We start from the raw sequence: 12,981 nt of genomic DNA on the forward strand, positions 1-12,981 counted from the left end.
TGGAAGTCTCCAACAAGTGTAATGAGCTTCTTAAAATAATGTAATCCTGTCCTTTATTACAAATACTGTCATATGCATTTCAATACCCAACGCTTATACATTATCTAGTTAAGTATTCCCTGCATGGCAACAACAGAAAAGCTTTCAATGTTGGCAGTTCTTTAACAGTATGCTTATTAAAGCTTACTTGCATGTTATGATCTCAGACAAGCTAACCTGATGGTCATTAAAGCATTGCTACTTAAAACACAGAGTAACAGGCACTTTCTGAGTAATAAGCATAAATCAACAGTACAAAAATATGACCGAAACCAGACCATTCTGCAAAGTCAAGAACAGATGAAAAGCCCCTGTAGTACTTGTGTCTACCTTGGATGGGGTATACCCCTGCACATTTACACCCTGCACATTTACACTGCATAACTGCTCCTGGCCTTGCTTGGACACATCCAGTGTCATTACATGGGGGAGTGGGGTGCAACAAGTATGCCACAATTTGAAATGTCTCTGGCTGACTGTGATGGCCCTGACACATTTGTCATACCTCTCAACCTCAGAGCAAGAAATCTGGACAAAGCCATACATAGAAGTGGGACAAAAGCCCAAAAATAAGGACAATTTTTAAATATTGCTCTTATAAACTTAGAAAGATAATAGAATAGTAGGTCTTGCATTAGTATGGATTTTCTGAAGGATATGAAATCTGAAACTCAAATGTCTCATTATTTTCTAACTTCAGTCTTTAATGATTTATCACTAATTTGCCAAAAAAACCCACAATTTTATGAAAAATGGACGAAAAATGTGATGCAAAAATATAAAATAGCCACACAATACAGCTGGAAACCTGTCAAAGAAGGGGCACTTTTTTAATATTAGTACTGCTAACTTGAGCAGCTGACAAAATAAAAGAATCTACATGCATTTCTGAAATAAAAGTAATCTATAACTCTGATTATTACAGTTATTTCTTAATTGTAACCCTCCATGTTTTCTTCCCAAATTGCTATTTTGCAGAGGGATTATTAGGGGAAGAGTAACATTTTGAGCCAAATTCGGGGACAGTTGAGGGGTTTGGCTATGCCTAATTCTATAAAGCAATTTATTTGCATGTACCTCTCAACCTGTTAATGCAATACATCTGGACAAGGCCAAATATATTGGGGGAACATATAAACAGTACTAAAAATTGCTCTTGTATAAACTAAGACAGTTGATAGAATAACAGGTCTTACTTTCGCATGCATTTTTCTGAAGGTTATGAAGTCTGAAACTCAGTGTGTCATTATATAATGACTTAATTCCTAAATGATTTTCCAGAAAACCAAATTTTATGAGGAACAAACCAAAAATAAGAAGCAAAAATCTATTCATTCTGTGAAAATCTGGACAGTTGGGAGGTATAGTTCAGCTTGGGCTGTCTGACTTTGCCGCCCTTCCCCCTCACAAAATCATGGTCGAATGGAGCCCTCCCCCCTGCAGCCATTCCAATGATCCATTACTTGGCTATTTCACTCTTATTTACCATAAACTCTAATGTGCATACTGCTTTACTTCTATGATGATTTGGATTTCATTTGAAAGTTTTATTTTGTATTTTACAGCACAAACACTAAGACATCTGCTAAACAAAGCAATGCAGTCTCACAATGAAAACAGGCTTAGCATTAAAACTTCTCTGCTCTTGAAACTCACATTCAGTGAAACAGCATTGAGACCCACATTCAAAGAAAATACATTTTGCCAGTGGCAGATGAAGATTAACTTTGGGCTGTTTTCAAATCATAGGCCCCTTGCACATGAAACATACATGTGCTCTTTGATACACCTTCCTGATTGTACTAAATTATATTCCTTGTACAATACAGTACAGTTGTTAGACGGCATTTTAAATTTATTGTTTTTAACATTTTTCTAGTAAACAATTAAACAAAATGCATGCACCAATGACAAAACTACCCAATTCAGAACATTTCCATCATAAAAGTCTACTCAACCTTCTACAGTCCACCAGTATCAGTAAATATGCACAATCTCTGAAGTAGTAAAAGTCATCTAAATAATTCCACATTAAAGAAATCTGTAACAATGAAGAGGTTGCTGCTAGCAAACAACTTTATATGTCATTGTTTATTCATCTACAAATAAAGTGCCTGTTGCTCTTGAGGAATAAATTGCTTATGTTGCATGCATTAAAAAAATGATAAGCTAGTAATATTGCAATAGGGACTGTATGGCAAACTGATAACAGGTTCATAGTTACTACTCTAGGTATCTTTGCCAAAAAAGGACTGCAGCATCCACCCACTTTACAACACAGTACAGTATCAGCAATGCAGCTATCTACTGTGGGAGTAGAACCCACAGCCTTCTGCATCAAAAGCAAGTACACTACCTGTTGTGCTATTAACAATGCAAGCAGACTCAGAATAAGCAGCACTAAAGTTTTGTTCCCCTGCAGCTCTCAGCTCCTTGTAAAATCTACTTGACACGCAGTTGTATCTCTGAACTTTGCAGCACAAGAAATCTGGAAAAAGCCGACATTTATTGGGGGGGACAAAAGCCCAAAAACCAGGGACACATTTTAAACATTGCTTGTATAATGTTGGAAAGTTGCTAGAATAAAATGCTGTGTTACCACCATACATTTCACTGCCACGTCTTTAACCCAGGGGACCCTGTGCAAAACAGTCAGAGAAACATACCACTATGCCAAATCGGCTGTTTTGTGAAAGACAGGAAGACAAACTTAAATGGCTACCATTTAGTGAATTCAGTTCTCACCATAGCTGTCAACCTCTTGGCACAAAACGCCTGAACAAAGCCAATAATCGGGGAATAGAGCCCCCAAACATATTCAGTGAATTCTGTTCTCACTATAGCTCTCAACCTCTTAGCAAAAAAATATGTGGACAAAAGCAGTAATGGGGGGAATACAGCCCCCAAACATTCAATGAATTCAGTTCTCACCATAGATAATTCTCAACCTTAGCACAAAATACCTGATCGAAGCCAATAATGGGCAAATGCAGTCAAATTTTAAATATCCATGTTATAAACTTAGACAACTGCTAGAATAAACAGTTGTGTGTTACCATGTACTTTCTGAAGAATATGAAGTCTGAAATTCAAATGCATGTTATTTTTAAACATTTAACCAGGAAACTAGTCTGACTTGGAACAAAAGACCATTTTCAGCAGAGCAGGGAGAAATGCCAGACACATCTTTGCAAGATGGGAGGCATGCAGACATCACACAGAAGGCACCCCAGCCAAGAATCAAACTAGAGAACCTGTAGCTGTTAGGCAGCAATGCCACCAGTGCACCACTGCACTACAGACTTTGCAAGGAAAAATGTAGATACTGATACAGAAACCACAGATTTTATGAGGAACAGAACAAATATGAGGCAAAAAATCTGCAATTTATTTTTAGAAATGGTGGTGGATAGGAAATTCAGGTCATTGCCACCTGCATCCAAGGTACAGGGTTCAAGCCTGAGTATCTCTACCCACCAGTATATAGTAACTGGGGGCATCACACACTCACACACACACACCTCTTACCCTTCGTCCAGCAGTATAAAAGCCCAAAATCCAGCCAGTGACCAAATGAACACCTATCCAGTTTCACGAATCAAGCCCACAATCTAAATCCAGACAGTGTCTGAACACCTTCCTGAAGCCTTTGTCCAGCAGTAATCCATGAACGAAGCCCGTGCAATGAAAGTCCCGCGAGAGCAGCTCAGTCCTTGTCATTGGGTCTGCCTGCAGCTGAAGCAGTCTGGAGCTCCTCTGTTCTGTGCGGTTGTCACCGCACAGATTCCTGGTATCTCACAGCAATGATTGCTGGGTACCTCTTTGTCCATATCTGAACTGCTGATAAAGGCAGTCTGAGTTCTCTTGTGTATCTGCGCATGCGCAGAGGAGTCGGGACTCGTGATTTTTTTTTTTCTTCTGTTTTTGTTTTTTTTGTTTTACAGATTTTTCTTTTGTTTTTTACTAGGTGGGAGGGCTGCAGTCCAGCAGTCCGATAGCATGAGCCGCCCCTGTATATGTCCCATAAAATACATATAGCTAAAATCTAAGTGTTATGTAGTACAACATTAAAAGCTTGAAGTTCATATCCTGACCCCTGTATGTATAGTAATCAGTGTCCACAATATATGTATAGTAATTAGTGTCCACTATATAAATATATATATATATATATATATATATATATATATATATATATATATATATAAACATAAAATGTTTCCTTTCAGAATGCTATTCACTCATCTGACTTGTGCCAGTAATACAATTTTACTTTTTGTTTTAATTATAATTTTAATTTGGTGGAACGTGTATAAATGTGCAGTTACAAATTAATTATCTTCCTAATAAGAGTTCAGAAAATATTTATTAATTGCATTTTATTGGATAGATAATCCCACTGAGCCTCAAGGACAACTTTGGGGGGATCCAGTGTGGTGTTTAAACAGAATGGTGGGAAATTTGGTGAGGATACCTCCCTGCTCTTTCCCATTTTCACAAGATTGTTAGCATCGACTTGATAAAGTAAATAGAGCCTTTTGCTTTAACTTTTCATATGAAAGGCAGCAGTACCTTTTGGAATATGGGTATAGTTGCATGGTATGGAGACAAAACCAATACATTTTTTAACTTTTCAACATCAAAATTATTTATGCAACATCTGCTCCAAAGACCTTCCTTATAAAAATTATACCATATAATCCACATTGAAGAGCTGCATAACAAATATAAAGGAACTTTAAGGTACTACTTCATTAGGTTAGTAAATTGGAGCAAATAATTTTAGGTCTGCTTTCTTCTGTAATATTGACAACCATCAAATCTGAAACATCTTGCTCTATGGAGTTCCCTTGAGGAAACCAACACAGTATCACGTTTATCAAATTACAAGGAAAAAATGCAACTTGTAATGAATTCTATGCCACAGTCCCGTATGGAACATAACATTCAGAATATCTTCTTCTGCAAGTCATCACATGTGCTATACTTTATTATGTGTTTAAAATATCCTACAACAGAACTCTGTCAGAGGACTGGGACAAACATTATGAAAACATAGGAACCTGAATAGAATTCCTGACATTAAAAAAAAAAAAATGGTGAGAACACATTTGCAATACTAACTGCATTTTTAGAAACGTCATTGTCACAATGTTAATGATGAGTTCAAATCACAGAACACTAAAGAGTTGGAATGGATAGTCCTGCAAAGTTTCCATACATTCCATTATGGACTTCCCAAACTATTTATGTCTGAGTGTCACATTTAGTTGTATTCATGCTGACATATATTACTTATCTCATGGAGTTTGCAGCACAGGGCACACCAGTCAGCACAGCTGCAGTTGTGAATTAGTGGTTTACATTGCCAATACACACACCACATCAAAAGGACTGCTTGCCACAGATGGTGACTTCCACTGAAATCTCCTCACATTTCCAGTATGTATCCCTATGCAAAAATTATCTGTTTGTGCTTTATTGTACTGAATGTATAATAATCAGGTGCATCCATTTATCTGAGTCTGTACTTTATTCAGCTGAGCCCTTTTAGCTCCTTAATCATGTCATGTCAGAAAATGTCACAGAAGTATGGCAGACATAAGTTAGCACTTCTACTTTGCTCAGTTAGCCAGTAAATGTATGACTTAAGTTCCCACTTTCTTTTGTTTTTATCACTGGCTAGTATAATACATCTCTTTGATACTAAAACCATGAACTTTAATGTCATTAATGCTAATAGCTGAAGTAATTTGCTTATTTTTCCTTTTCCCTTCCTATATACAGAAGATTTGTCTCATGCATCTTTGAATTATCTCATCATTTTAACCACATATTCTGGAAGGCTGCTATGTATCCTGCATATGTATCTGTGAAAAAGTCTTCCTTATGTCTTTCCCTGAAATGGCCACCCTCCTTGTTCATGTCATATTCTCATCTTTACAGTTATTTGTCCCCCAAAAGATACAACTCTGCTGTACATAAAGGCTTCTGTCATGAACCTCTTTTTATTTCTTTCCTCTGCAATATGCTTGTTTAGTTATTTTAGTTCCTGTTTTTATGGTTTCTGATGCACATCCTACACCATTTTTATTTCTCTTCTGTGAAATAACCCATCCAGCCTATATCCCTCATGAGATGGTGTCTACAGAGCTGTACACATTATTTTCAGACAGAGCTTAGTCAGCTGTACAAAAGGGCAAAGATCTTGTCTTTTCTATTGTCAGTGCTTCTTTCTGTACCCTTGGCATACTTTCTGTCTTCTTCATCAGCTGCTGCTTTATGTTGCTTATTCGCCTTTCGATTATCTATTTGTTTTTATTATTATTTGTTTGTTTCCCCTCCAGTTATCTTACTGGTCCTCTGATTTATGTATTCATAAATAACTAGGTCACCACTTCTCAGAGAATTTCAACTCTTCAGATTTCTCCATCAGTGCTTCTGGAGAAACATGAACATCAGGGATCTATTATGGCATGTCTCTTCTCTTTTCTGTCTACATTTACAAACTATCTCTTGACTTACCCCATCTTCCTCTTCTGCTTTATGTTTGCTGACATGGTCCTATTCCACTCCAACTACTCTGTCCCCTCTTTTGAACTTCAGGCTGATTTTCTTGCTGTTACTTGATTGGTCAAAGACAAGCAGTTATTACTTAACTCCTGTAAAACAAAAACAATGTTTTTTAACACAAGGCAAAAGTTCACTTCTATCTCCAGACCTTTAAAAATCTTTGATTCTCTAAATAATACTAAAATGTCATTTCATTCAAATATCTAAGGATTTGGTCAGACCTCTTCCTAAATTTCCAATTCCACCTGGGCTATACAAAAAAACTCTTCTGTTCTAGGCTAATAGGATCACTATTTTTCTTTCCAGACCCTGTAGAAATGCCATAGGTAAAGCCATCTTACTGGTTCAGCTAGAAGATGTTCTCCCTCTAATTGCTGCAGCCTCTAAAAGAAATGCATCCGACATTCAGTCCATCTCAAATTCCATATGCAAATTTGTCACTCTCTCCCCAAGAAATTAATACCACTGCAAAATCATTGAAAAAGCTAACTGGTTATCTGTGAAACAACATGCTGACGTTCTAGTTGTCTTCAGTTATTTAAAGTTCTCAAGAATGAGACCTTCCCACAATAGCCTCCAGAATTATTCAGAGATGCAACAACATACAACCTTAGAAATTTTAACCACTCAGGTCATCTCTTCCAAATTCCCCAAACTAGACTTCTCTGTTTAGACTGTGCTTTCCCATTCCTGGGTCCCAAACTGTGGGAATTTCTCCCATCTTTCCTTAAAGATCATTCCTTTTTCCCCTTTTTTATATCGGAAGTAAAAGCACATTTCAAGACTCTAGGAAAATGCAATTGCTATCTCTGTGGTCATACAACATAAACTCTTAGTACCATTTTTCCTCCTACATACCCTGACTCAACTTTTCACTGTGATTCTTTTAGCATGTCAGCACTGATTTCTGTTCTGTATATAATGCATGTATATACTGTGTTTTGTCAATCACGCTGTGTATATGATGCCATTTGCCTTTTACCTTTATGTCCTCAAGCAAAGTCTGACATTCACTTTGTATATAATATATGTATATATTGCATGTTGTCATTTTCTCTGTGCCATACCTCTCAACTTTATAGTGCAAGAGATCTGGATAAAGCCTAAAATAATGGAGGACAAACGCCCAAAAATAGGGACAGATTTTAAATATTACTCTTATAAACTTACAAAGTTGCTAGAATAACAGGATTTGTGTTTGCATATATTTTTGAAAGACATGAAGTCTAAAACTCAAATGTATGTCATTACTTAGTGACTTTAATCTTCAGTGATTTGACAAAAAAAAATTTATGAACTAGACCAAAATTATGAAGCAAAAATCTGGACAGTTGAAAGGTATGCTCTGTATATAATGTCATGCATCGCTTGTGTTTACTGTGGGCTGAAACTGTAATAGGCTCAGTGGGATCAGTGCTCTACAAATTCAAAATAAAATTAATAAATGCTTTCTAGATGTATTATTTTTTTCTCATTTTGAGCTGTTGTACTGCTAATCATTTCTTAATCTTTATCAAGTTCGTATTCAGTCAACTGATGCATTTACCTTTTGCGTATCTGCTCAGCTGCAGATGTTTGTCTTAGCTGTGGAAAGGCATATCTGTCTTTTTAGACTTTTGGGAATATTATCTTTTTTACAAAATACATTGCAAAGGCAGCCTTCGTACTGAAAGCATGGTATGCTATTCGTAACCCCACCTTTTCTGTTGTGTAAAATGTTCTTGAGTTAGAAATACACGTGGAAAATACAGGGGCTTCACAACAGATGGAAACAGCTGGAAACATTTCTGCTGAATTATGCATTAATGGTGCATGAATGCTAGAGGAATTTAAGCCAGTGCCCAGATTGCAGTCATCTGTAAACTTGGTCAGTCACAGACCACTGGTTTTGGCTTGTACCTCAGAAAAGTATATCCCAAACAGTAGAGGCCCCAAGACCAATCCTTGGGGTACACCACTCATTATGGGTCTACTACTAGAAGTGGCTTCCCCTACTTTGACTGAGTGGGTTTTATCAGTGAGACAGTTAGCTACTCATCTGGTAAAATACAGGTTGATGACTAGCTGGGAGAATTTATCTATTGATACCAGAGTGAGGAATAGTGTCAAAGGCTTTGGCTAGGTCAAGATAGGCGGTCTGCACCATCTTCCCCTCGTCCATGGCTTTTAATTTTAGAAGTACATTGTAGGTGTGCATTATTTGCACATATTCACACTGACTGGTCGTCTGGTCTCCTATACATCCAAAGATAATGTTGAGGGAGAAGGCAAAGTAGTAGCAATGGATTATCCATACAGAGATATAAGATGGTTGGCTCTGCTAGGCATAAGTAGCATGCAACATAATCCTTACTGATATGGTTACAGGCTGTTTTGGAATGATATTGGTTAACACCTTTTTAAAATGGCTTTGAAACAGCATTAAGATTATTCATGGTTGATGGAGATTACTTCGATATGTCCTTCTATCTAGACCTGGGGAAGAAGAATGCTGGGGCTAACATGGCAGTAGTAATATTTGTACTATAAAATGCAGCTTGATGGCTGAAATATGCTGGAAAAGGGTACTAGTGTGCATCAGTACCTTATCCCTATGTTCTGGTAATGAAGGTCTTGACTATGGAGTTAGTAAGCTGGAAGTCCATCTGTGCAGAAATCAGCCATTGGGGTTGGGCATTGAGGCAAGATCCAAACGTTGGATTTGCATGTGGACTTCAAATGACCAAATAGCATGAAAACCATCAGTCAAGTTGCAATGAAAATCAAGAGTCTTAGACACTTCCTGGTAGAGCGAAGGAAAGGATTGTTCCTTGCTGCTTATATATTTGAGCTCAGAGTGAGTTATACACGCATGTTTAGCTAGAAGGGGGTTATGACCTTAAGGCCAGGCAGAGGCTTTTAGTTTATAGATTTAGGTAATAGTAAATACAACAGTATTTGTTAATGCTACATAGATGCAATTTGTAATACAGAGATGATCATAATTTGTAAATAACAGTCAGTACTATTTTGTCGAGAAAGCAGTGAAAATGAAATTCAGTCTGTAATAACACCTATAACTCTGTTAAACACTGTGTCATCATAGCTGTTCTCATAAACAACTTGCTATTCAATCTGTTCTCTTTAATTCCAAATATGTGAATCTGGCATTCTGAGCCTTGTGTGTGACCATTCTTTCTTATGATACTTGTAATGAATCCTTTAACTCATTTTACAGGCATAGTAAATCCAGATGCATACAACTCATTAAACTGAACTGCAGTCATAGCATAATAGATGTTTGTTTTTACATGCTGTTTTCTGTGCTAGTACCTTACAATGTCAGCAGCTCTGTACTCCGAAATCAATGCACTGGAAGTGTTGCTAAAGTGTTTGCTGATTTTTAGTATGTGCTCATTTTAATCTATGCTTTATTGGTTTCCGAATTTTAGCAGTCTCACCTGTCACAATGGATCATAGGACTGCTCATTCTTGTCTCATATTGTCTGAAGATTTGACCAGTGTAGAGGACAGTGGCAAAGAACAACGTGTCCCAGAAAACCTCCAGAGGTTCAGTTCTGCACAGTCAGTTCTAGGAGCAGAAGGATTCACATCAGGAAGGCACTACTGGGAGGTAGAAGTCGGCGGAAAGACCAAGTGGGATTTGGGTGTGGCCAAGGAGTCTGTGAACAGGAGAGGCACTATCTCCCTCTGTCCTAGTAGTGGTTTTTGGACCTTGGTGCTGAGAGATGGAGATCAATATAAAGCCTGCACTGTGCCACCAACTAACATTTCTCTGAATGTCAAACCCAGGAAGATTGGTGTTTATTTAAACTATGAGGAGGGTCAAGTGTCATTTTACAATGCCGTTACCATGGAGCTTATCTACTCCTTCACAGATATGTTTACTGAAAAACTGTTCCCATACTTCAGCCCTTGCAGTCAAGATCGTGGTAAAAATTCACAGCCGTTGAAAGTCTTTGTGCTCCATTTGTGACTTGCTCTCACTTTGTTGAAAGCTTATTTCAGTAACTTCATGAAATGTGGGCCTTCCTTCATTCCCTTAAATTTTCTGATAAACTAGTTTCCTTTTTTTGTTAAAGTTATCTTTAGACTATATCATAAGAGGCTGTCGCACCTGTATCATTGTACTGATGTAAAACTATGTTGTCCATCACTGGAGACTATATAATATGTTTTTTTGGCAATGAACAATAAATTACAAGAGAGGATATTTCAGAACATTTTGTGCACAGTTGTAGTTTTCATTAATAGACAAAAAACAATATGGTTCATAATAGTTTGAAAATCTTCAAAAAAATGACCTAAATTACTTGTCTTACCTATGATCAACAATTAACAAATGCAACAGACTGATAAATAAATGCAGCAGCTAAATCAGTATCAGTATTTTTAATATACAGAATCTGCTGTGAATAATAGTTAATGTGTCATGTTAGCAGCTCATATAACATCGTTCAATATCTATATTTACTGAGAATGCAAATAAGCACCTTTGCTACATATCATATAACTGATTAGGCAATGTTACATTTTGAATAGTTCAGTATGATACATTTTGAATAGTTCAATCTGATGTCTACCTTATTATATTTTTTCATCCCGTCACCTCTACACTTTCGTAATGTTGGCTGTACCATAATTTATTTCTTTAACCAACTGTACTTAAGTGTAATGCAGAGGTTTGCAGCTACCAACACCAATGCCAATGAGTGGAACTTGAGCATAAATTGTTTGGGTTTCCACTGAAGTAGCTTCATCACTGACATTATAGCCTTACCTAATTGTACTTTAGTGACAGAATTTATTGTAAACTTGAGCATATTTTTTGACTGTGTTTAACAATAAATATATCGCTATATATTTAAAATATGTGTAAATAATCCAACCATTACAAGTATCACTTTCCCTGCAATCCATCTGCCTGGTACATGACCATCTTGCAGAAGTAAAATTAATGATTTTTGACACCATGTTCAAAAAAGTTGCCAATCTTTGATTTGCAGCTTAAAGTTAAAACTGGAAAAACTTAACTGCAGCTTTTCTATATTTAAAATGCATTGCTATTATTTTCAGAAGTTTGTAAAATATCAAGAGTATAAGCATTTGTGAAAATGTGGAAAAATTTTTCTAATCCATTAATTCTCATCACAAAATGTTAATAAATGCAGTCTCTGCAGATCCGTTCCAAACAATGGTGTCCTGTGACATATCCTCACAATAAGAGTTCTCACTTCAAGAAAACAAGCAGTCAATATATTGGTATGCTCATTAAGCAATGTAGACTTGGAAATAAAAACAAAATATAGGACATGGGAGTGCTAGAAATGGCTAACCCATCACGTTATCTATGTAAAAATTAGACGTAACAATATGGATCTTAATTTATGGCTCTCTGGACAAGTATGCAAATAGATCTCTGTTAAGCTCATGTACTGAGATCAACCTAAATGACACATGGAATGGAAGGATTTGGAATGCTGTTCACTGTTTCCCATCCAAAATCTGTTTACCTAATTTTGTGTATTCTCCTTTGTCCATACTTAGTATGGCATGCACTGTTAAGTTATGTGCCGTCTGTGAAGGTAAAGATGAAAAACACACTGGCATGGGGTTGGAAGCAAATGGGGAAATGTAGAGCATTTTGGATAAGTGGGAAGAACTTCGGTAGTCTGGTTTACATCTTAAATATTCTGAGAATACCTCAGAGGCCAAGAACACATTGGCCTCGATACAAACAAACAAATGGAAGAAATATTATGTTGAAACCTAGAAGTGACACAGAAGGGTGGGTAGGTACTACACTATTAGCTATTAGGAAATTTTTAGAGATTGCTATCAACAGTCATATGGGTCAGAAGTGCTGACACAGATTTTTGGAAAGGAAGTGTAACTGTTTCTTAGAAATCTTCCTTTACCTAAGTTAACTCCTGTTCAAGCTGAGGTTGAAGTGAGGCCCGTTAATCAAGATGAACTAAAACCAGTCATTAGGAATTGGCCATCTGAGAAATATCCTGCTCTTCCTAGCTTCCTAAAAAAAATTTGAGATTAACAAGGAAGCTATTGCAAGAGACCTCGTGCATCTTTACAGTACTGTCTTAGTTGCCAACATTGTCCCATATAGCTGTTGTCCCATATAGTTATAGAGAGATACAGTGGTATTAGTTATTCATAAAGAGGATAAGGAATGATTAGTCTGACCTCATATGGAGTTTTTCTATCATAAATTTGACTAAAAGTGTCTTATGGCACAAGGCAATTGAGCTGAAGTTAATGCTGCGTGGTGTATCCCATCCCAATTAGTGTAATGTTGTTCATAGGAAGTTACTAGCCATGTAATCCATTGAAGAGCCTATCTCAGTTTCCTAA

The 12,981-nt window shown here is 36.8% G+C and overlaps 1 protein-coding gene across 3 annotated transcripts in view; it reads left to right on the forward strand.

The window, feature by feature from the left end:
• Positions 1–11,791, forward strand: part of LOC122812154 (nuclear factor 7, brain-like) — a 214,158-nt gene extending 202,367 nt beyond the window's left edge. For all 3 annotated transcript variants that reach the window (XM_044084472.1, XM_044084470.1, XM_044084471.1), the window contains one exon: positions 10,044–11,791. In XM_044084472.1, coding sequence (XP_043940407.1) covers positions 10,044–10,588 — 545 coding nt within the window. In that variant the 3' untranslated portion in view covers positions 10,589–11,791. The remainder of the gene's footprint in view (positions 1–10,043) is intronic.
• Positions 11,792–12,981: the final 1,190 nt, after the last annotated feature.

This window comes from Protopterus annectens, chromosome 9.part0 (genome assembly GCF_019279795.1).
Source record: "Protopterus annectens isolate FY-2018-M chromosome 9.part0, PAN1.0, whole genome shotgun sequence".
NCBI lineage: Eukaryota > Metazoa > Chordata > Ceratodontiformes > Protopteridae > Protopterus > Protopterus annectens.